This window comes from Rhinolophus hipposideros (genome assembly GCF_964194185.1).
Source record: "Rhinolophus hipposideros genome assembly, chromosome: 14".
Taxonomy (NCBI): Eukaryota; Metazoa; Chordata; class Mammalia; order Chiroptera; family Rhinolophidae; genus Rhinolophus; species Rhinolophus hipposideros.
In genome coordinates this window covers 17440134-17464481 of record NC_138060.1, presented here as the reverse complement: position 1 = coordinate 17464481, position 24348 = coordinate 17440134, and the positions used below count along the sequence as shown (strand labels likewise).

General features: G+C 35.7%; 1 protein-coding gene across 1 annotated transcript in view; it reads right to left on the bottom strand.

Annotated features, from left to right (window-relative positions):
- The window catches only part of ERC2 (ELKS/RAB6-interacting/CAST family member 2), a 931911-nt gene that overhangs the window by 475878 nt on the left and 431685 nt on the right, over nucleotides 1-24348 (bottom strand). Inside the window, 4 exon segments of the mRNA XM_081072100.1 lie at nucleotides 3498-3691; nucleotides 13803-13838; nucleotides 18064-18204; nucleotides 21343-21483. Of these exon segments, the coding sequence (XP_080928226.1) occupies nucleotides 3498-3691; nucleotides 13803-13838; nucleotides 18064-18204; nucleotides 21343-21483 (512 nt within the window).

The window sequence follows — 24348 nt, the reverse complement described above, 5'->3', positions numbered from 1 at the left end:
GAAACTCTAAATAAAATGCAGAGACCTTGATGGATGCCGATACAGAAAGACCGCATATCTCTCGGCCCCTAATATTTAATTTGTAGCTGGATCGTGTAGCACACGTGATATCTAACATTGGTGATGGAATAAAGACTTCAGCTGGATTTGGACCAATGTTCAGGGGCTTGCTCAAGCCCCCTGCCCGCACCCTCCCCTTGCATCAAATGCCCCCTGCAGTCTGAGACAGACCGTCCCTGCTGAGCCATGAGCATCAAGTGCAAGAGTTTATAGGCAGAACTGCACATGGGACCACACCGAAGTAATATGCACTTTGAAAAGCAAAATCTTTAATGGCTGATGAAAAACATCATTCATGTGGAATTTAGAAGGTAAATGCATCCATGTAAGTGCCAGGCATGTGCTATTTGGAATGTATACATTATGGAGAAAATAAAAAATGTGAAGATTAACGGACTAGAAAGCAAATACGAATTGCCCTCCAAGAGAGAAGGAGGCCAGTGTCACTGTCGTTTGTGTTATTCCTAACCTGTACCTTTTGTGGCACATGACTGAAGTTCTGGAATATTTTAGAATACTAGCTGCTTTTAGAAAGAGGTCTTTTAAGTCTGGTAGGTCACATTACAGACTAGAGACCACAAATTTATTTCAAGTTCAATTTTTTTTAGTTTTCAAAATCACAAACTTAATTGCAAACACACCTTTATGACTCCAGAATGGAGATATATGTCGCATTGCTAAGAACTTTTTCGTTCCCAACATTATGAGGTATGAATTTTGAAGTTTAAGCCAGCAAATGGAGATACTGCCCAATTTAAAAGGGGCTGCCTGACAACCCAAGGAAGATGTTTTGATCAGAATATACATGTAGCTCGGCAGCTAATGCTTCAGAAAGGCAGGCCGAGACTGTGCTCTCCTTTTCCCAAGAAACTTCCCCGCTTGATCTCCACCCCCAACTCCTGAGGGGCCTGGGCTGGGGCTAGGGCTCAGACATTTCCCAGACTGTGTTCTGCTGCAGGACCCAAGACACAGGCAGGCAGATAACTGGGACAGAGTCAAGTCTCACCACACGTTTTATGAATTACAGTGCCTGGGAGGCATCAGCTTTAAGGAGAGGCAAAGGCAGAGATAAAGAAAATGTGCAGAAAGTACATAAAGATAAATGCCTGTAAAATCACTGTTGTTTTAATGCATTCCATATTGAGGAAATAAAAATGTGAATATTCTTGATGATTTAACGGCAACAGCATCCAGCTAAGACTTGTTTGTCCAACTACATAATTATGCTATTTTTATGCAAATATTTATAGTAGCTGATCCTGATTCTCAATTACAATTCTGGAGAGCTGGTTTAGTGCAGAAAAATGTCTTCTAAATGTGGAGCAGATCACTTTCCCTCCTGAAAGCTAATAAAGATGAGGCAGATCTCCCATGTCTCAGAAGCAATGCTTCTCTGCTGGCGGAGCAACTATTTGGTGCTACTAGACACGCTTCTGCCATTTGGCCCATTGGCAGATGGGATTACTCTCAGTCGCACATGTGTCAGACCTGGGTTCAAATCCCAACTTTCATTCGTACAAACTCTGCTATCTTGAGAAAGTTATTTAACCTATATACGTCCTAGTTTTGTCATCTATAAAGTGGGGATGTGTTGTGGGTAAGATTCAATGGTACAGAGTACTGCAGGTCAAGTGCTTAGCAGAGTACCTGATACACTGCAAGCATAAAGTGTACATAACCTAAACTGATGATTCTAATTACTATTATTACTATCATCAGTATTATTGTCTAAGGCATCTCCTCAATGGCTCACTGTTTCCTAGAGCAGTGGACTAGGCGTAAGGAAACCTAAATTACAGTTTTGTCCCTTTCTCACCACAGGATTAATCCAGAAAGTCATTCAACCCTTCAGGGTCTCAGTTTTCTCACCAATAAAAGAGACATGATCATAATTTCCCTGTGATCTCACATTAGCTTTTTAAGAAAAAATTGGTCCTAAAATATAGTTCCAAAATAGGCAAGTAGATACACCTAAACTTAACAGTGTTTTTAAAAACAAGTAGACTGCCAGAACATTCCCACATTTTAAAATGAAGCCCCTAAATTTTTTAAATTTAGACACTTATATCAGGAAAACAAAATTCTTGGTTTAATTGCTAAAATTGGTCACACTCAACAAAAATCAGATTATCATCCAATTAATAATGCTAAGATTTTTAAATGCAATATTGATTGATTTAGAGTTTGAATATATTAAATACCATATTTGAAAATGTTGAAATTTTTTGAGAACTAACCTATCCATTTAATACAGAGCCATTTAATATTTAGAATTTATTTGTGTTAGAATTTAACTGTTCATAATGAGGTAACCATCCCATCTTACACCGGGAAAGGGTATCTGCAAAGTGAGATACATTTAATAGGTTGTTAGAAATTCACTTCTAACAAGGTTCAAGGTCACACAGCTGGCATGAAGCAGAGGCAAAATCTGAACCCAGGTCTTTCTGTTGCTAAAGCTTATGAACTTTCCATAAGACCATAGAGAGCTATTTTACATATGTCTTGAAGTCCTTTAGGGCCTCACAAGTGTCTTGGTCAGACCTGGCAAACATTCACTGATTTATTCAAAATTTGCTGATCTCTTCCATATGTACTGAATCTAGGAAAGACAAATTTGCCTTATTACTGAACCAATGAGAAATCCTAAAAAGGTTATGGAGTATGTATAAAATTATTCAGAAATTCTTTCCTTATATGAAATACAGGAAAAAAACATTGACAGAAAGCTTATTTTTAGAGTCCATATTATACATAAATACAATATGGATATGATTTATCTGAAAATCTAAATACTCTGGAACCCTGATACAACTCTCTTTGTTTTTTAGACAGAATTTGCTGTCAGGTAAGCCTGCCTTAAACACTATTCAAACATATTTATTTACCATATGCCATCGGTCCTCTTAAAAGATAAATCCAAAGAGGAATTTCTTGTGGTATGCCAAAAGACACTGGAAGGATATAGGCTCCTTTCCATTTCCCTATCTTGAATAAATTCCCAACTACTGTATAACCTCCCATATTCTTTGCTTGAGACAAACCCTAAACCACAAGTGTGTCTTTGATGGGAAAAAAACTGAGGTTTCAGGTGGTCAAAGCCTCAATTTCTTACATACTTTGCTAGCACAAATTCTAGAGGATGGACATCAACCAAGAAAGTTGACCATTATTTTCTTAAACACTGAGGAAGTATATCAAAAGAAGAGCCATCAAAAGAAAAGCCAGTTTCCTTCTAAATATCTCACATAAACACAACATCATACCTAACATATATAATATAAAAATATAACCTAACAGACCATACTCCTCATATGTAACTTGTTTCCAACTTGAAATATGAACGTGCGTTCCAAATCCATGGTGACCTGACACGGGCAACAAGCGGTAGAAGTCCACTCACTGCTGACGAGGCACAAAATGACATCAAAATTTACCTCTCAAGTTCCGCGATCTTCTTGTCCTTGTCATTCTTTTCATTTTCCACCTCCTTGAGGATCTCCAGCAACCGGTCGACTTCTGCTTGGGCCTTGCCACACTCATCGCGATAGTAAGATGCCTCTTTATCGAGCTGTTTTATTCGGTCTGCAAACTCGGGATTCATCCTGGAGTCATCTTCAATATTATGAGCCTTTAACATTATATTTTTAAAGAATGTAGTTAAGATAACAATTTAGAATGAGAGATAGTGCAGTCACCAATGGCCCAGAAATTAACTTTGGAGAAAAAAATAACCACCAAGAATTATGGGTGTACTGTCAGTTAAAAGGCAAAATGGAAGAATCACACATTTCAGCTACCTTAGAACAATATCGATTTTAAATTATATTACAGTTTCACAGGGGAGTTTCTTTTATTGTTGATATTTTGTTCCATTAAATATTACTACTTTTGCTTTTTGTTCCCACCAAAAAATCAGGGATGGGTGGGGACAGAGACTGTGATGTTTGTTCCTGGTCGTTGGGCAAGCAGAACTAAGACAATTCAACTCCTCACAGTTAAGGAGATGATGCATTCCAACAGCTTCGTTTTCTAATACAGACAAACTGAGAGAAAACAATATTAAATTATTTTGCCAAGAACCATCAAGGGCATATGTAATGCCAGGGAACATATAAGAGACTAACTGACTGATCACTGAATACTTCATCCCACTGAGAAATCTCAGCAGAAGAGATTTTTTGAAAGAAAGGCTTTCCATGAGGAAGGACTTTCCAGCTAACAGTCATACCCATAAATTCTTGTGCTGTTGATTAAGTTTAACCTGAACCAGGAGGAGGATGAGTTAAGTCATGAACAAGCAGACAGACGAGAATCTGCAAACACATGCATGGGTGGGTGGCAGCTTCACACACGAGAACAGACACAGCAACAACACTGCAGAATAATTTGCAGCCAAAGTATTTGTGGTTTTGTATGTATGAGATTGTTATGGCTTCCTTTTTTTTTTTTTTTCTCAAAATAAACTTTTGGCTGAAATATTCCCAGACAGATGGAAATAACACTGCACTGCAATGTTTTGCCTACCCCTTGTTTCCCATTATTCCTAATTGATTTCTTCAAAGAGTGGGCAGAGAAAAACAAGTAGTTTAACAACAGTGCACATTCAACATAGAAAGTTCAGAGAAGTCATATATGTATGTATCTCCAGCATCCATGTGTGAAATAATAAAATGTTCAAAATATATTAGGACTAAAGTTGTTCTGCTGTCTTGCTATGTAAAGCGAATGCTCATTGTGTTTTTATACACCTTTTTTTTTTTAATTTCAGGGAAAAAACAAGGCAAGCAAGCTACAGCTACTGTGGGGTCAAATGAATCATGCATGGTTAGAAAATAATACTAAAACTACTGTTAAAAGGTAGACAATCTTTGCAATGATTTAGTAGAAAAAAATTAAAAAATCAGTAGAAATAAAAATAAATTTCTTATTAATGACAAAATAATCATTTTTAGAATAATATTTCTGCATGTAACATATTATTTAAGCATGAGGATACAAGGGGAATAATTTGCTTTCATGTTCTTTAAACTAAGATTTCCTTATTCAAAAAATAAACTCAACTGTGCAAAAGAACTTGGAAAAATATAACAATTCAACATTCTATCAGGTACTATTTACCCCTTTTACCAACTTTTCTCAGAAAACATTAATTCATTAATTTATTAATAATATGTACACTGGGTTTCATTATAATAGATTAGTAAGCAGTTTCAACATAATTAAAATAATATTTAAAAAACTGAGACTATGCTTTCAGCAGTTTATTCATCTAATAATTTTATTTTGAAGTGAAATAATGAATATTTAAATTTGTTAGTCTCCCTTTTAAAAATTTAAAGTAAATATTCTGTTTTAAAAGAAACTACTCCCTATAACTACTTCTATTTGTGATAAAAGAATCAACTCATTACTCTTGTAACAAAAAGGCATTTTAAATATACAGTTTTTGGATTGCTAAAAACAAACAAACAGAGAAACCAAAATTTCATGTGAATTCTCTTCCACTTATTACCTTACCATTATTTTATGGTAGCTAAAAACCTTTCATGACATTTTTCTCAAACTACCCAACCAATGACATCAAGATCTTTAAAAAAAAAAAAAATTAACGAACCGAGTAATGAGCAGCTAGAAACACTCAAAAAAAAAAAAAAAGAATAATTATGTTTTGATTGCTTATTTCTGACAAGTGAAAATTCGTTTCTTGATTCAGATTTAAAGATTCACAAAAATTTAGCTGTTAGCCACTGTGGTTGATTTTTATTGTTTTTATCCTTAAGATTATTATCATAATTTTTAATAAGAGGGTATAGATTTACTAGCTGCAAGACCTGGAGCTTAATTAAGTCTGGCCCTGTGTCTTATGACTATAGGCAAATGAATTAGCCCCTCTCAGGATAGTGAAAACTACAAAATGATAAACATGGGGAAGATATCATTCATTTGTGTTTTTATTATGAATACTATTTGATGGCATGCATCCCATCAATGTGGCTTGTTATAAAGCTAAGTTAATTGGTTTATTTAATTTTCATCGACAAGACACTACACATGCCTTAGAGAAGCCTCCTTACTAGGTTTACGGAGAAATCTGCTGGCAATAGGAATATGAGCACATTCCTTATTTTAGCTCCTTGGAGAAAAAACATAATCTAAGGCGAGCTTTCAACATGGTGATATTAGATGAGTTGGTGGTCTTTCCAACCCAAAAAGTGAGGATGGTTAAAGGACTCCTGGGATGTTTAGAGGTACAAAAAGCTTAGGGAAAAATATGCCTGAATCAAGACCACTGTCGATCTCACATCATGCTAAAGTCAGATCATGTTAGTACAATAAGGACCATGGCCAAGGTTATAGCTGGCCTGGTGTCCATCGGATAATACCTGTAGGTGCTAATGATTCTTCCTTTTAAAAGGGCTAGATAACCTTAAGAACGCTTTTCAGTTAAATATATCTATCTGTCTCCCTATCAATACCTACTAATTTCTGGGCAAAAGAATTTATGTCAAACGACCTTCAATACTGGTGCCAGAATTCTTGGAAGGGTTATTAAATAAAGGTGTAAATAGATAGCATTTAAAAATCCTTGAAGTCAATAGAAAACTGTAAGAATGACACATACAGAAATGGAAGAGTAACAGCTGCTTCTGGTTCATCACCAGGGTCTGTGTGAAGACTTAAGGGAAGAGTTTCACATGTCGGAAGACTGGTGAATCCCCAATCCAACAGGAGTGATGCAGACAAAAGCTTCCCTGGAATTTATAAAAGATATCGCAGGCAACCAGCTCTATTTGGCCTGCATCACAACTTTTCAGAAGATGAGCTGAAATTGTTAAGCCGTACAGCATGAGTGTGTTATGCTGCAATGTACGAGCATGGGGGTGATACTATACTACAGAAATACAGAAGGAAATTGAGCTTATAAAGCCAGTCTCCCCGAACCCTCCTCTAAAAATGGAGTGAAGGGAGCAGTTTATTTGCATTTAGATAATACTCTTGTCTTTTCAAATTATAACATGGGTCTTTAATCGGACTGGCAGCTCTTGATGGGGTGAACACTAGACAAGAGGGCACAGCTGCTCTTCTCCGGGCCTGCCCGCTCTCCCTTCTGGCGAGTGTACTGACCCTCTCTAATAAATTCACTGCTTGCTTGGTTTAAAAAAAAAAATGTAGACAATAGATTTGAGCCTAATGTACGTTAGACACTGCAGAAAACATAATATGTATATTTAAATAAAGCATTACCTGAACAAATTCCTACTGTGGCATTCCAACACATTCAAGGTTTAGACTGAAAATGTAATTATTTCCCCTTATGGACCTGTTGGTTTGAAATTAGCTCCCCAAAAAGGTCAGGAAGCGATTTCACATGGCATTCTTCTAAGCCATATCAGCTTTGTCCATAAGTGGGGAATCTAGGCCTTGAAAATTCAGATTGGTCTGGATTTTCCTTTAATGGTTTCAGAACTTACTTATCATAAATATAGCCAAGCACATTGTCACTTTCCAAGATATCCACCAATCATTAAAACCAAAGGAATGCCAATAAGCGTTCTTTAATGACTGAAGAGATTCAATTTTGCTGATTAAACAGGTCATTTTAAGAGCAAATCCAGGTATGTAGTTCTGCCTCAAAACACTGCATTTCTGGTGACTTTTAGAGTAACCCTCAATCATCTTACAGAAACACAGAAAATTGGAAAAAGAACAGTTCAGAAATGTCTGTATAACATATTAGTTTTGATGGTCCCCCAATTATGTTTCTTGCATTTCCATATGTAAGGAAATTTCCCCACAAATGGGAATAATCAAACTAAAGTTTGGAGTCTCCCTGACGTGGGCAAGCCTCAGCATTTGGATGCGAACTGATTTTGAAAGCCTGAATCAAGCACAAAGGAGAACTCAGGTCATGACGTAGGACAAGCAGTCCATAACAGTATCTAGTGGTTCTTTTAATGAAAGAATTTAGAATGATTTCAGGAAATAAGGCAAATTTCACATTAATCCTGTATCTAAATCAAAGTTAAGAGCAAAAAGTGGCTAAAGCCAAACCAGGGATTGATAGTATCAATATGACAAATTACAAGTTTATTTATACTGTTTATGGGAAGGCTGGTCATTGATTATTTTCAATAAAATGGTAGTTCATCACTCCGAGTGCCTAGAAAGGAAAGCATTGACTTTGGTCCAGAAACCTGCTGTGAAACTAGGCAGGGAATATTCAATTACATTCTCTCTGAAATGGGCCTTAACAATTTTAATAAAAAATAATTTCTCTCAAACAAATGATTAGTCATAACCATAAACTGCAAGCAGAACACTAACTAATGAATCTGATGACTTTTCTTCCATGCTGCTTGTGGGTTTCAGCAATAATTTGCTAAATTTATGCACTGTAAAAATATGATTTGATTGCAGCACCTTGGGAGTTTAGTGTCTGTTAACCATGCTTTAACATTCCTTTCATATCTTAACAGCATAACAGGGTATATAAACTACCTTAAACGTTATATTTGATTTCAACCGTGTAAAAGAAGTTGCAATCTTCACATAGTTCTGAGTTATGAACAAAATATTACTTTTTTAAATAAAGTTTTTTAATGGTGAATATAGAACTCTAACATACTATAAAATTTAAATTTTAAAATCCAATTAATAGCAAATATAATAAGCTGAGGCTAAATAATACATTTGGAAACTAATAATGATGAATTTTTGAATCTTAACTGCCTCATTCTACAGAAAAGTATTCTTTCACAATTCTAGCTAACTACATCTAAAATATTCACAATTTGCATATAACCATTCCTAAAATAAACTTCTTGCCATAGATGGAACAAATAGGATATTTATAAATAAAAATATGCAAATGTTCAAAATATTTTTATACCACATACAAAAAAATAAAAAGAATCAATTCTATGCTTAATACTTTTTAAGACCCTTCATATAAACAAAAAATAATTATTAATGTAATGCCTTTTAACTATGGAATCTCTTAAAATTAGCAATGTAGAAAACTGAGGGTAATTACCTGGATGTTCTGAAACAAAACGAGTAACTCCAAATCTTAAGTGTCATTTCAAATACTACTTGAGTTCTTTAGATATTGAAAGCTTGGATCAAGGGCGAGGTGTGTGTGTCTGTGTGTGCATGTGTTTACACCTGCTATGTGTATGCCCTAAATTATCTCTCAAATAGTTGTAATTTCCCAGTCTATGAGAGAATCGAGTAATTTTCAAAAATAAGCTTAGAAATCAGAAAAAGCAACCAGGGTACCTAGACAAGGACTGTGAAAGTATTTATCATTCAGCCTGTCATGTCCCTGGGATTGCACAGTCCTATAATGACATATACATCAGAAGACCTCACTGAACATTAACAAGATTATTTTCCCGCAACTGGACTGGAAAAATGCTTGATCTTTTTTCTTATAAATGTTTATGTAAAATGTGAGCCCTGCAAAACAGGCATTTGCAGAAGAGATGGGATTTCAGTGGATAGAGACCATGCAGTAAGGGCCTCATATGTGTGCGGAAATATCAGAGGCTCCTCAAGTGTGCTCTGGCCAACAGCATGGCTGTCCCAGTGCCTCCAAATCAGTCATGTGCCACATAGCAATGAGAGTATTATACAAAGCACTAAATTTAGAATCCAGAGGTCTAAGGATTCATTAAAAAAATATGAGAACAGTCTGGATACCATCTCTGGGTACAATAACCTCTAGGGCTACAGCAAAAAAGGTATGTGAGACTGATGAAAACAACATATTATTTGTCTAGAATTAAGAACTAAAGGAAGAAAAGAACTCAACTGAATATAACCTGCACAGTGTTTATAATGACAAGACAAAACTCTTCCAGGAGGAGAGACTGGTAGTTAAGTTGCAGAAAGGCTATTATTATAAGAAATAAAAAGAATACAAAGGCAAAATTTTAGATTCCTAAGAAACAGCATTAGAGTATCACTTAGTAAAATGGAGTGACTAGAGTAAAAGTAAAATGTTTTTAAAGGTAGGTTTATTGCTGCTCTAGAAAAAAGATCACTCCCAGGAGGACTTCAAAACTTATTTACTCTGATTTAATTTGGATTGATGGACATAGGACTGACTAAAATTATTTAACAAAAACAACTAGGTTATAATTCTTCAAATTTTGGAGGTTACCATATTCAAAACAAACATACAAAAATAAAATAAATTCCATAGGTGCCAATAACTGTTTTTTTAGAAAATATAAGGCGACATACAGCATTCATAACAGTAACCTAAAAATTACATGTATAGAAACACTTAGGACTACCCTTAAATAGAAATATCGTAGGCCTACAATAGAAAAATATCAAAACTTTACTATAGAAGATTACTGAAATAAATAGAAGTTGTATTAAGTTCATGAATGGGAAGAAATAATATTGGAAAGGTATCAACCATTGTAAAATTATTTTATAGGTTGAATAGTATTCAAATTAAAACATGAACAATTGTCTTTTTTTTTTAATTGACAAGGTGATCCTGAAGTATACTTGGAATGACAGAAAATTAAAAGCTCAGAACATTAAACCAGAACAAAACAAAACGAAAAGCAAAAAAAAAATTAGGGTAAAATTTGTTTCACTAGATGTTTAAAAATATTATGAAGACACAATAATTAAAATTCTGACACAACAAGTAATAAACATTGATAAAAAATGAACAGGAAGATATGAGAACTTACTATACAATAAAAGTGTATCAAGATCAGTGGATAAAGAAAGAAGTTTTTGATGAAGGGCACTGGGATAATTACTTGATCGTTTAGAAAAATATAAAGCTGGAACCTCACCACTCAAAATGCATCAAAATAAAATAGAGATAGACAAAGTGATTAAACTGATATAAAAAGTAACATTAAACATTGATTTTTTAAATATAGGTATCTATTCTTGAAATCAGAAATGACTTCTAAGTGTAAAGGCAATTAGGAAATCCTAAAGGGAAACACAGATCAAGAACCTAAAAACAGTTCTCCCTATAAAAAAAAAAAAAATCAGTTAAATAAAACTTTGCCACAAATTGACAAAGTTTCTATACAAAGCATAGAATAACTTATACAAACCAATGAACAAAACAGTAAACTCAAAAACAAGTGTTTAAATGATTTCGAGGAATAATTTACAGAAAAAACAAACAAACAACCACACTAGTATTAATAATTAAAGAACAGAAAGTAAAAACAAGAAAAAACAATCCACCTATGTTATGCATTTATCAAAGTTATATAAAATGATTCCTGGTGTTGGTCTAGGTGTGGCAGAAAAAGCTGCCTTTATTCAGTGCTGGAAAAAAAGTGCCTTGATAGAAATTCTCTAAAATGCAAATAGCAGGAACTATTGGGAACTTTTGAAAATCACTGGCCAGGAATTTATTCTATGAAGAAAATAGAAATTTGGGAAAATTAAAACGGAAAGATGTTCTTAAGAACATTATATTGGCAAATATACACACACGTGCACAGACACACACAGACACACAGACACACACACACACACACACACAGAAAGAGGAGAAAAATGACCAACATTTGAAGAATAATACAGTGGAATAACCATTAAAATAGTGTTTTGGAAGAATAGTTAATTACATGAGAAAATTCTGATGATACGTTATTTAAAAAATAGGATATAAAACACAATAAACACTTTGACACAATTTGGTGAAAAGAAATAGAGCATTAGATTAAAAAAAGAAAAAAGAGATAAAAGGATAAAGGGACTGAGAAGGGAAGGAAAAAAAGGGGAAGAAGGAAGGTGAAAGTGAGGGAAGGAGGAGAAAGAAAAAAGGAAAAAGGGAGAAAGGTAGCGTGGGGAGAAGAGAACAATAAGAAACGAAAGATGTCTGGGTAGGGAACAACCCAAATGTTCCTAGTGATTTTCTGTGCAGTGAGATGTCTTGTTATTTTTCTTTTCTCCTGTGTCCTTCCATACTTTTGCAAATTTTCACTATAACCATATACTATTCTTATAACTGGAAAAACACAGTCATTTTAAATGACGTGAAAGTCATCATGCTGCATCCCTGTCAGTCCAAAAAGGAATTGGGCCCTGCGAATATCTGGAGTTGGGAAGTTAACATATAACGTTTGGCTATATTCCCAGGATTGCCAAACAATGGGTTGGCTTCATTAACTGGGGGAGAAAAGTCAGTCAATGACTTTTGAATTAGCCACCTGAAGAACTGAAAAGTTCTCTTTCGCATCCTGAAGACCCATCACTGAAGGTGAAATGAAGGAAAAGTCCAATAAGTGCCCTGTGATCCAAATTTCTGGAAATGGCCTCGAAATTCACAGAGCTATTTCTTTGATCCCACCTGTCCGGACAGGAATGGTGAACTCCTATGGTGGGCCAGGTAAATCGGTGCGGCAGAGATAAGCCCTCGCCATTCTCCACACACATAAAATGTGACAGACATGCTTAGGTTTTTCTCCTGTCCCTAACTAGTAAGCATGAAACAATGTCAGTGGGATTACTTTATACCTTTTTGAAATGATCTAAAGAAAACACTATTTTTTCCCAGCATCAATTTCCAAGCTTGAAGCTATTCCAGTCTTACTTGTCTTCACTTCCCCACTGTCTTGTGCCTGCTTATTAACACTTCCATGCAAATGTTAAGGGAAAGGAAACTTGGATTCTTTTTTGCTGCTATGCTAAAAATCATATTTGGGGAAAGAGGTGAATGAAGAGGCTCAACAGGGCTTGAGGAATTCAGTTTACAAGAATAAAATTCGTTTTAAAGAGTGGACGGTTGAACCTGAATCTAATTAAATACATCCAAGCATCTTGTGTATCGGTGCAGTAGGTAGTATTTTGGAGCAGCACCTTAACAAAACGTCGTTGGCTGAATTGTTTCCTTTATACACGCTATTCCTTTCCCCCATGATGGGAATTTATAAGTAGGAGGTAATTAGAATGCATGTTGGCACAGATCACATCTGCCAAATGGTACATTGTGGTCACCTTTATATAATATTTCTCCCAGTAAGCCTCTTGAGCTGACAAAAAAAAAAAAAAAGTCCTTCCTAAATAAGTTAAAAAAACAACAACAAATAAACTGCTTCATATAAATGCACACCTGTCAGGATACAAAAATTAGAGATGGCATCTTGACCATTTTATACATATTTACACTAGTTACCTGTTCTTTGTACCATTAAGCTATAACCAGAATTGTTACTATCTGTTATTAGGAAGCTATATTTTAGTTTATCCTCAGCCAAATGACATGTTTGAACTTTGATAAAACCCACAATAATGTTAAGCATTTACCAATCTCAAAGAGCGTAGCCCTGTTTTTAAATCTAAACCTATTTTAACTTCTATCACTTGAATGTAACATACATTAATTTGTTTGCTATTTTACAAATTCCTTTTGGTATGAATAAGTCTACATTTAAAGGGTCTAAGAAAGCATTCCAGGAGCCTAGATCTGCAGCTGACCTCTGCTTTTCTATAGCTTAGGACTTGAAGTTACGAAGGAGGTAATATCAGAGCTGGCAATATGTCCTTGACTTCTTAATTTTTAAATTTTACATTCAAAAGAAAAGGCAGTGGCCTCTGCACAGGTCATTTCTTCTGACAGAACGGAAATGGGAAGAGACTCATAAATATTTTTGAAACCTCCCCAATATGGCACACCATGATATGTGATCAATGGGTCCTCATGCTTTGATATGTTACAGCGGGAACGTTTAGAAATGACTTACTGGGTTGTACATCTGATTGAACAACTGCTCAGCTTGCTACATTGCAAAGTTGGGGAGGCATTGAAGCACAGACAAGGAAAGAAGGAAAGATCCAGAAAAACAGCATTAGCTCAACAAATCCAGTGCATTTGCACAGACGAACTGTTTGTTAAAAAAAGAAGAAATTTGAGTTTCTAAACATTCCACAGTGAAAGTGAGAGGCTCTAGGGAAATAGAAATGTTGACTTTGGCTCCTAGAAAAGAATAGCTGGAATAAGAAATTTAAGGTTTGTGTTACTTTCCCTTTCTCAAGTTAAATAACCCATGAAATAAAGAAAGCTGTCCACTTTTGATGATACATGAAGTGCTGGTCTCTAGCAATGAATCAGAAGAAGTACTTTTGGCCAAGCTTACAATTTATTACCTGAACTTCAAAGATGGTAATAATAAAAGATTAATTAAATCTTATCATTGAATTTATAGCTCTTCTTTTATATTAACACAAGCCTGAATTTTCTGTTCAGTCTAACTTTAGAAAAACATAGATCAGCAAACAGAAGTTTAGCAATAGCAACGTATCAGTAAGCAAGACATTACAGGATTAACAGGAAAGGGGAGAAGTAAAAATTTAAGTCAGCAGGAAGAATAAAGGGAACCAAGATAAAGTATTATCCATTGTCCATTACCAGTTTCTACTTAGTTCATAATTAATAAAAAAAATGTATAGTTTTTAGTGACTATCCTATTATGTTCCCAGTGCTTAAGAATCTGTAATGTTCTCCTGCCTATTTAGGTAGAAGATTTAAATATTTGTGCATTTAAATGTACTAAATATTATTTTAAATAGCACTGTCAAGCAATATGTCTTAAATACCTGCATCATTAATTTGGGGCTCAGCCCCAAGGTGTAGACGGTTAAATACCATAGGAAATTTTACTTTGCTTTAAGCTAAGATATGTGCCTCTGAAACGCCTGAATTTTTTTCTTATTTCTTCAACTATAATGAAGTAAATGATCATTTTACCATGGTTAAAAATAAACAGCCTCTGGTGATGAAAGGAGATTTGACTTTGGTGAACACACAATGCAATATATAGATGATGTATTATAGAATTGTACACTTGAAACTTATATAATTTTATTAACCGATGTCACCCTAATAAATTTAATTAAAAAGAAAAACACCCTACTTAAAGATAACATTAATTGGAAAATTAAAAAATAGCACAAATCATAACATTTTAAATTGCTGTTGCTTCTCAACTGATCTCTAGGTATAGAAATATAAGGTAAGTACATATAAGGTAAATGTACTTCTACATATTGAACATATGTAGAAATGATCCATACATCACAAATCAGGTTCTTCTCAACCCCTCGTGTCTATTTAAGGTTAATGAATGCACAGATTTATAAAACACATTCATTACTCGCAGTTACGCATTATTTGGTTAGTACCATTTTTATCAACCAATCAGTAAAGATATTCTCACTTGTGAACATTTGAGTGCATTGTTTTTAAGAGGTGGGATGGAATGTGTAAGAAATAGTTTTTTCTGCCTATAACCATTTTTCATCACAAAGGATTTCAAAATGCTTTAAATTAACACAGTATAGTGAAGGGTTAAAAGCATGTGAATGTTTTCCCCAAACTTTTGTATAAAAACTCACCTTACCAATTCCAAGAATTGTTTATAAGACACACACAAAAAAATTAAATCCCGATTTGGATTCCATTGTCACTGGCAGACAAGGTTTCTGTTCAGCTAAACACATCTACATTGTGTCAATTTTATTGCAAAAATACCTGGACGCTCACAAATCTTGAGCAAAATTCCACTGGGAATTCATGGTTTATTTATGACATAATAAAAGTATTATGTTTTCAGCTTTCATTTAGTAACCCTTTATATTTTATTCACCAGTCACATACCCTTTTATTTAAAAGGAGGCCCAGACACTCCTTAAGCTTTTATAGCTGCTTATTTTTCCATGAGTAAATGATGTGTTTATATGTATATTCACATACTGTTGGCTTATATTTTCAAATATTTCATGTAGATCTCAATTCTTTTTAAGGTGATGGGTACTTGAGGTTTTTACGGAACTATTTATTAGCAGAAATTAAAGACTACTAGAAAAAGTATTTTAAACTTTTGAATTTAGTTGATGTTAGGGAGCCAAAAATAACAAAATAGCAACTGCAGGTTAGGTATGAAAATATTTAAATTATAATTACCTTATTTAATCTCACTGTACTATGCATTTAGGAGATAGTATAAGCAAAGATTGTTTATATACTTAGAAATAAGTTATCTTTTGATAAATTAAATAGGTCCTTTACAGCAAGACAACCATATTTGTTACTTTAATCCTAGTGATGGAGCAGAATATTAAAATTTTGTCGGGAATAATGCTAAAATGTTTGCAGAATTTGGTCTGTGAATTTCAGTACATGGTGTCTGTCTGTGAGTGAAAGGAAACCACATACTCTAAGTGATTTCTCGGGCGAACCATAGCTATGTTGAAAGAAATTAAATTGAATTGCACAGATGTTGATTTGTTAAACTAGTCAAGTCATATACATGGAACTATAAGCATCAATACATAAACCTCTTCCTTTTAATTACTAGAGGGTTTCAAATTTCATTGATGACTTTCACTAAAAGGGAGGGTGTCTAGGAGGGATCTGCAGAAACAGTATAGGGGGAGCCCTCATCCCCATAATGGCTCCTCATAGATGGTGAAGGCAATCTTTCATGCCCAGATCCATGTGAGGTCTTTCTTCTTCAGGACTCAGCACAATGCAACTGAGGTAAGATAATACAAAGGACCACCGTAAGGAGCCAATGAAGCTCTCCCTTTCACAGGGTTATCTTAAGCCTGCCTTATGATCACAAAACTGTTCATTAAATAAAAAGTACATTTCACAAGTTCCTGTCTCAATATGAGTGTGCAAGTATAACACATTGCCGAACATGTTTTTATATGTGCCAAGAATGTATTATCATACACCCAGTGCATAAACAGCCAAATCAATCTCCATTTAAACACCCTCAAACGGGCAATTTACATTCTTCTATTTATTGTTCAAGATGTCTGCTTAACTAGATCTTGCTTAGAAAAAGATGAGATGGTGAGTGGATTGGGAAATAGATTTTGCAATGTAGAGATTTTCTTGCTGTTTTGTTGCAAAGGGATTTGATCTGTGCATTTATCTTTTGCTATATTGGTAAGGAGACTTTACTGTGTGAAATTTCTCATGACAATTTCCTAAAATTCCATGGTAAAGTGAACACAGTATAATCACATTTCAGTTATATATTGCATCATATGAAATAGCATATTAAATTTTAAGATATCTAGAATAATTTCTCCACAGATATATGATGCTTTCATATCCTTATCATCCGTATCATATTTTCATAACTGTAGCAAATAAATCCCCATTCCAATGTGCTATGAATTATACGTAGTCAAATTTTATTATATGCTTTGTTTCATTTTTTAGATTCTTATCATCTCCTTTGAGTAAGTTTATAAGTTGTCAAAGGGACACAAAATGCTTAAACTCATAATGTTATGAGTTTTACGTGAACAATGAATGCAGACATACCAAACAACACAGGGAAAAAGTCAGGGAACGATGCATGACTGGAAATGTACTCCACAAAAATGTTCAGTTCAGAGAAAACATGTTAATGCTGCAATGTAAAGATCCTGCATTCTTTTCCAAAGCCTTAGACATAAAACAAGCTTTCTTAGAGAGTAAGGCCATTTTTGGTCAAATATAAATAGTCGTCCCATAGATGTTCTAGAGACTTGACTATTTTGGTGAACTTCTGGAAATTTCATGTTGTCAGGTAAACTTTGCAAAGTTCCAATAGAAAATTGACCTATCTCTGAAAGTAGCAAAAGTTTATCAAAGTATAATGAAGCCCATGGATTCTTTAGTTTGTTGCAAAAATTTCCATTTATCTCTTTTGATAGTTGAGATTTGCCCAGAGAGTAATGGCTGGTTTTATAATATTTTTCATGTCCACTACTATTTTCATGTATTTTTCAAGTTTTTTCAGACAGGAAACCTAAGATAATTTTTCAAGTTCACAGACAGATTTGATGCAGACTTCTTAGGAATAAAGTTAAGAGTGTTTAATTAATTCTTTTGTCAGTAGACAGCAAAAGATAAGGGTTTGTTTCTTTTGAAAAATGTCTCTTCCTTTCCCATTCTATAATTCATTGTAAAATGAGCATTTTTTTTCTTTTTTAGGCTTCACTTACCTTTTTTAACTGTGCTTCCAATTTGCTACATTCTTCTTTCTTTTGTTCAATGGCTATTTCTAGAGATTTTAATTTGGAGTCCCTTTTCAGCCCTGCTGAAGCTAATGAAGACGCATGTTCCTTGAGGTCTATTAAACTAGACTGAAAGAAAAAGAACACTAGTAAGTAAAACACTGCAATTTCTACTAGTAATGTCTTCCATTTGAATACATTGATTCTATGCATAGCAATAAAGTGTGCATTAGACAGAAAAGGTAAATATAGTCTTACTAAGGTAACAATAGTCGGCTCTGGCCAGGAAATTAAAGTTGGCCAGCTTACAGAACCAAGCAGGATCTAATTGCAATAGAATCAAATGTGACCAAATGGTGTGGTCAGTAAATGCATGTTTCACGTCTCAAAGTCATGGTAATGATGTAAGTCCCAAGCTGGTCTTTACATGTCATGGTAAAACAGACACCCTGAACCTTCCATTTACATTTATTGCTGTGAGGTCGTACAGGCTCTAAGACAAATACGAAAGAAAATACTGACTTTAATGCTTTCCCACCCTTCCTCCCAGGGCAAATCAAGTATAAAAGAAACATCCTATTAATTTTTGATCAAATTCCCTTTCTTTAACACAAAAATGACCAGTGGTTTTTGAAACACCTTCTGTATAATCAAAGATAAAGTTATTTAAAAATTTAGAGTAGGCTTTACGTTCCAGTCCTTTGTAAATCCAGGTTCAACAGATAAAATGAATCTTCCCAACTCCGTGATGGGGTGACCTGAATTGCTCCATTCGTCAGTCACACCCAGAAACTAAGAGCTTCCCTGTATTGTCTGAACTCTAAAAACTAGAGGAATAAATACTTGCATAGAGCGTGGAACACAACTTTGCCAGCTAGGAGTCCATCACCAAACATGAAATGATTGGAAACATCTAACTATATGACTACAATGTTCAGGTTTTACCCAAATCAGACACTGTGCATTTCCTTTATATCCATTTGCAGCACCTAGGAAGCCACCAAGAACACAATTGTCTCTCAGTAAATGATGTTACCTAACACTTTATGTCTGGGCTACTTCATAGGCTCTGCAATAACCTTGCTGATAAAGAGACTCCCATCATCAGCCAGCCAACAACCCAGCTCCTAATAACTCTTTGAGAGACAGGCTAGCCGTTCTCCTTCAGGTCAGGAAACTGAAGTTCATATGAGCTAAGTGTCTTCTCCAATGTTCCCAGTTATTAAAGGGAGATACAGGTCTCAGACCCAGGTCTCCAACTCAAAGATCAATACTCTTTATCATGTCACTCCCATAGAAATAATAAAGGACCTTATAATCCAGGCATTTTGTCCTGGTGAAGGCTATAATCACCCCATCTAAATTATAAGCTCCCCGATGGCAACAGTTATTTGTTGTTTTCTTTATAACTTTTAAATTGCTGGGTGTGATAGCTTTATGGGTCAACTTGGCTAGGCTATATGCCCCAGTAATTCAATCAAACACTAATCTAGGTGTCGCTGTGATGGTATTTCGTAGATGTGACTAACATCTACAATCAGATGACTGAAGTAAAGGATATTATTTTCCATAATCTGGGTAGGCCTGATCCTATCAGTTGAACAGCCTTAAGAGTAGAACTGAGGATGCCCTGAGAAAGAAGAAATTCCACCTGTGTACTGCAGCATCATCTACCATCTGAGAGTTTCCAGCAGGCTCTTCCTAATGGCCTGCCCTGTGAATTTCGAATTTGCCTAGACAGCCCCCATAATTCTGTAAGCCAATTCCTTGCAATAAATTTCTTAACGTGGTTACATTTCTTAATACGGTTCTGTTTCTCTGGTGGAAGCTTAACGGACACACCTAGCCCAGTGGCAGGCACATTATTATACAGGAACAATAAACGTTTGCTGAAATGCCAGTCTGAAATTCATACAATGTAGGCATTATTTCCAAAATTATTTTCACTTAATGCTTATGTTCCACCACGTCAAAATCTCTTTTCAATTAGAAGTGTGTGTGTGTGTGTGTGTGTGTGTGTGTATACATATATATTTTTAAGGTGTAAACCTATGAATGACACTTGAAATCAGTGAAGAATGCTGCAAATAAGGTCAAAGTTTCCTTGCCTTCTGTCAAATATCAACTACAATAATTACAGAGGCCCCAAGGGGGGTTTACCAGTGAAACACTGGAAAGGGGATTTACATTCTTTATTTCCATACCAAAAAATTCACCTCCTCTCTAAAAACTTAAAATTTAAGCTGTATAAATTTTGTTTCTGAGTTTCCTCGAAACCCCTATTACTCAATTCTTCTGTTCTTCGATTCATAATGTAGACAGTACTTAAATTCATATAGAATTGCCAAACCCAATGGTTGAGTTAATACTTTGGAGCTGGGAGATGTGCAGCTACGCAGTGACACAGCCCAGCAGGGTGAGGGACCTAAAGGAGATGGCCATGTCCTGTGGACAAAAATAAGGGTAAATGGACCAAGGGTGGACAAGGCACGTGTATCAGAGATTTGGAGATTGAATAAAATAATGTGCATGGCTGCTTCTCAAACCTTTTCACCAAAGTATTTCCAAGTAAACTAAAGGGATTATAGGTATCCCTCCGCGTATGGGGGGGGCGGGTATAGCCAAAAGCATCCTCTCCATAACCCTCAAGCCAAAAATTGCATTAAAGCATATTGTTTGACTGGAAAAAACACAGCTGAGATCTGCTTCCTGTCTCCATGTTTGCTCTAGCATGAAAAATATTGTTCTAAATTATTTACTACAATATGAAAGTGATGTCCCAAAAGAATAGCCACAGTTAACCTGTACCTTGTGTCCAGCATGATATCACCCTAACCTGGGGGTATCCAGTGATCCATTTGAAAAGCACAGATGAATGTAAACCATCCAACGCAGGGACTGGTATGCAAAAGGCCTTCAGTAAAGTGGAGCTGTTTTTATTATTATTAATCCTGTCGTTGTTATCTCCAACGGAGGATCATGGGACATTGAAAAAATGCAGAATTCCCTAAGCCACACAAATGTGGTTAAAACAACAAGATTTTCAAGGAGCTACATTGTATGCAGTTGGTAGAGTAGAGAAGATACGCATAGAACATCGCCAATGAAAGGAGTTACAGTAAATATTTTCCTTTGAATTCAGAAAGCTTTACAAAGGGTAGGTAACTATGTTCCCGAAGCCCTCACACAGTCCCTCAAACTGTAGTCTCTTGAGGCTACAATGAATATGGGGCTATCAATGTGGTTCACTGGTTTTTCCAGACTCACCTCTTTTTCAGTCAGTTCAGCTTGTAAAGCATTGACCTTCTCTTTCAGATCTTTGTTCTCTTTTCGGAAGGATTCTATCTCTTCTAGTCTTTCCCGATCATCTCTCTCCCGCTGTTCTTTCAAACGCTCAATTATTCTTTCCTGTGAGGCAATTGTCAAAAAAGAAGAGATGATGTAATACAGAATTGTACACCTGAAATCTATGTAACTTTACTAACAATTGTCACCTCAATATAAACCTTAATTAAAAAAAAAAAGAAATGAGGCGGGTAAAGAAGCAGTGGTGGTAGAAGAGGGAAAAGAGGGTCAAATATGTGGTGATGGAAGGAGAATTGACTCTAGGTGATGAACACACAATGCAATATATAGATGACGTATTATAGAATTGTACACTTGAAATCTATATAATTTTACTAACCAATGTCACTCCAATAAAATTTATATAAATATATATATAAATAATTCATGTATATAGAATTTATATATATGTATAAAAAATGAAATGAGGCAATAAATGTAAGAGTTCTCTACAGGAATCAACACACTTAAGATATTCAAAACTGGGTTTTTAAGAGAGGTATAACAGACCATCAATACAGCTTTCAGCTTGTTAATAAGAGCTGGCATCACAGGGTTGCGAAGGACCTTAACGTTCAAAGCTCTGAGGCTATTTTTGGTACCTAGACAATTTCAAGAGCAATTCCAGAAGAGGCAGATTTGGGTACCAAGACTCTAGACTCGCCCAAGCCTAGTACAGGCAAGAGGAAGAAGCAGAAGCAACCACCTGGCTCAACCATCATTGCCTGGCTTTCCCATTTGATGTCAAAGGACTTTCCTTGGTTTTTGAAGAGACTTGTCTGACAAGAAAGGGGACAGAAGTAGGGCAGGACGCAGGCACTCCCAGACGTATGGCTGACTCACATTGAGAACTCGAAATAAAATAAAGAATCAGCTCATTGTATAAGTGATTCTCCAATGTGTCTAGAGATGTTTATTTACTTCCAGATGTTTTCAATGGCTTCTTGGCACTCAGGCGAGACTCCAAAACACTGCTTAAATGTCAGCAAAGTTCACAAAGCGTCTTCCCTTTATTGAGGGCTTACTACATGTCAGGCACTGTGATGTGTATACTTATCTGGGCCTCCTCACAGCTGTGAGGTCTCAACTACCGCCATTCAGAACAGTACAGAGCTGAGGAAACCCAGGCTCAGAGAGGCTGGCTGACTCATCCAAGGTGACCCAGCTCATAAACAGAAGGCCCACCCTCGTGCCCACGGCTCTCTTCGTCTTAGCCAGGCCCATGAGACCATATTGCCACCAACATATGCCTGAAGCCATTCAAGAAGATCTGAGGACCTGCCTGCCTTTGACTTTCATACAGAAATGAAAACAGTACTCTGGTAGACATGTTTCCAAAATGGTGGAACCTTACAGTGATCAAAATAAGAACACTGGGTTTTTTTTAAGGAAAATTTCATTTGGGAAAAGGGCGAGTTAGATTTCTAAAATTTATTTCAAATCATTCAACACATATCTGAACTTCTTTTTGGATGGCCATATTAAAAAATATTGGTACAAGGACACGTAAGTATCCTGATACTGTATTTTATATTCTTCTAAGTACATAGAACAAGACAATACCTGATACATAACTGTAAAATAGTGCTTAATGCAGAGGGAAGTTAGTTTGAACACTTAGTCTGTGATTTAAATTCCCCCCGGGAAGCAACTGTTCTACTCCAATGACAATAATTTATATATTTAATGCTTTCAAGGAGAAAAAGTACCATTATTGTTTTGCAATTATTTAAAAATACTTTACAATGAAGTATATTATTACAACCGTGGGGGTGGAAACAGAACAAATGAGTCTATTAATTGCCTCTATGTATTCCTTCTTGATTCCAGTTACAGTCCTATTTTACTTTGCCTGTGACATTGGTGAGTGGATGATTCTATGATCTATAAAAGGAAATGGCCTCAGTACGTGATAAGTCTCTCAAGGACTTTTAATGATTTCAGCAACTGAGCCCTCGCAGACTTTTGCCTACACTTACTGCAAAAGCTTTGCTACTGGTCACCCGGCTACCAGGCCCTCTCCATCTCATCGCTTCTACCACATGGCTGTTGGAGTGATATTTTTAAAGCTCCAAACTGACCGTGTCACCTCACCACTTGGAAACCTTCCCAGGAATCACTCTGGCCGGATCATGTGGCATTTATTCCCACTCAGCACCCTTTCGTGGTTTACTGCATGCCCATCCTCCCAGCCTAGCTTTTCAAAGGGAAGCACTCAAATCCAACGGGCGAGGCAAACTGTCTGGCACACAACAGGCAATTAAAAAGGCTGATCGAAAGAATCAGAACTCTAATTAGGGATGATCTTGTCTTCAAAGGAAGGGAAATAAAATTAAGTATGTGTGTTAACATCCAGAAGGTGTCAGAGTCATTTGGAAAGTAGGTTGATTTGCTCTAAGCCCTTGTATTATTGACTGGGCATCGATGACAAAAAAAATCAGCAAGCAGTATAATGTTTTTAAGTGTTATTGATGATTCAATACTCCAAAATATTTCTCCGTCAATCACAAAACTAATTTAACTGTCAGCCGCAGAGGGCCAGATGTCAAAAACATGTGTTAAAAAGCCCTAATATGCCATGATCTACTTGATTAACAACTAACTTGCAGAAATTCCAACAATGTGTTCTTGTTTTAGTCTTATTTGCATTGGCAAGTGTTCCCTGTGCATTCATCTGGCTCTGCACAGGTCTAATCTATTTGTGCTTTATCACTGGGTGGGAAGTGAATTGCAGTGGCCTCCAGCTCTGCTATCTGGCTTTCTCAACTGCTTATCTGCTATGTGGCTACAGCAAGGCTTGGGAGACCAGCTTTATAAATACCGTGGGTTCTATCTCTTGAGCTCCTGTGTGTCAATCCTAGAATTAAGCCACACTCAATCTTAATTTGCTAGTAGCATTGTTTTTGCACACTTTGGATACTGGAAAAA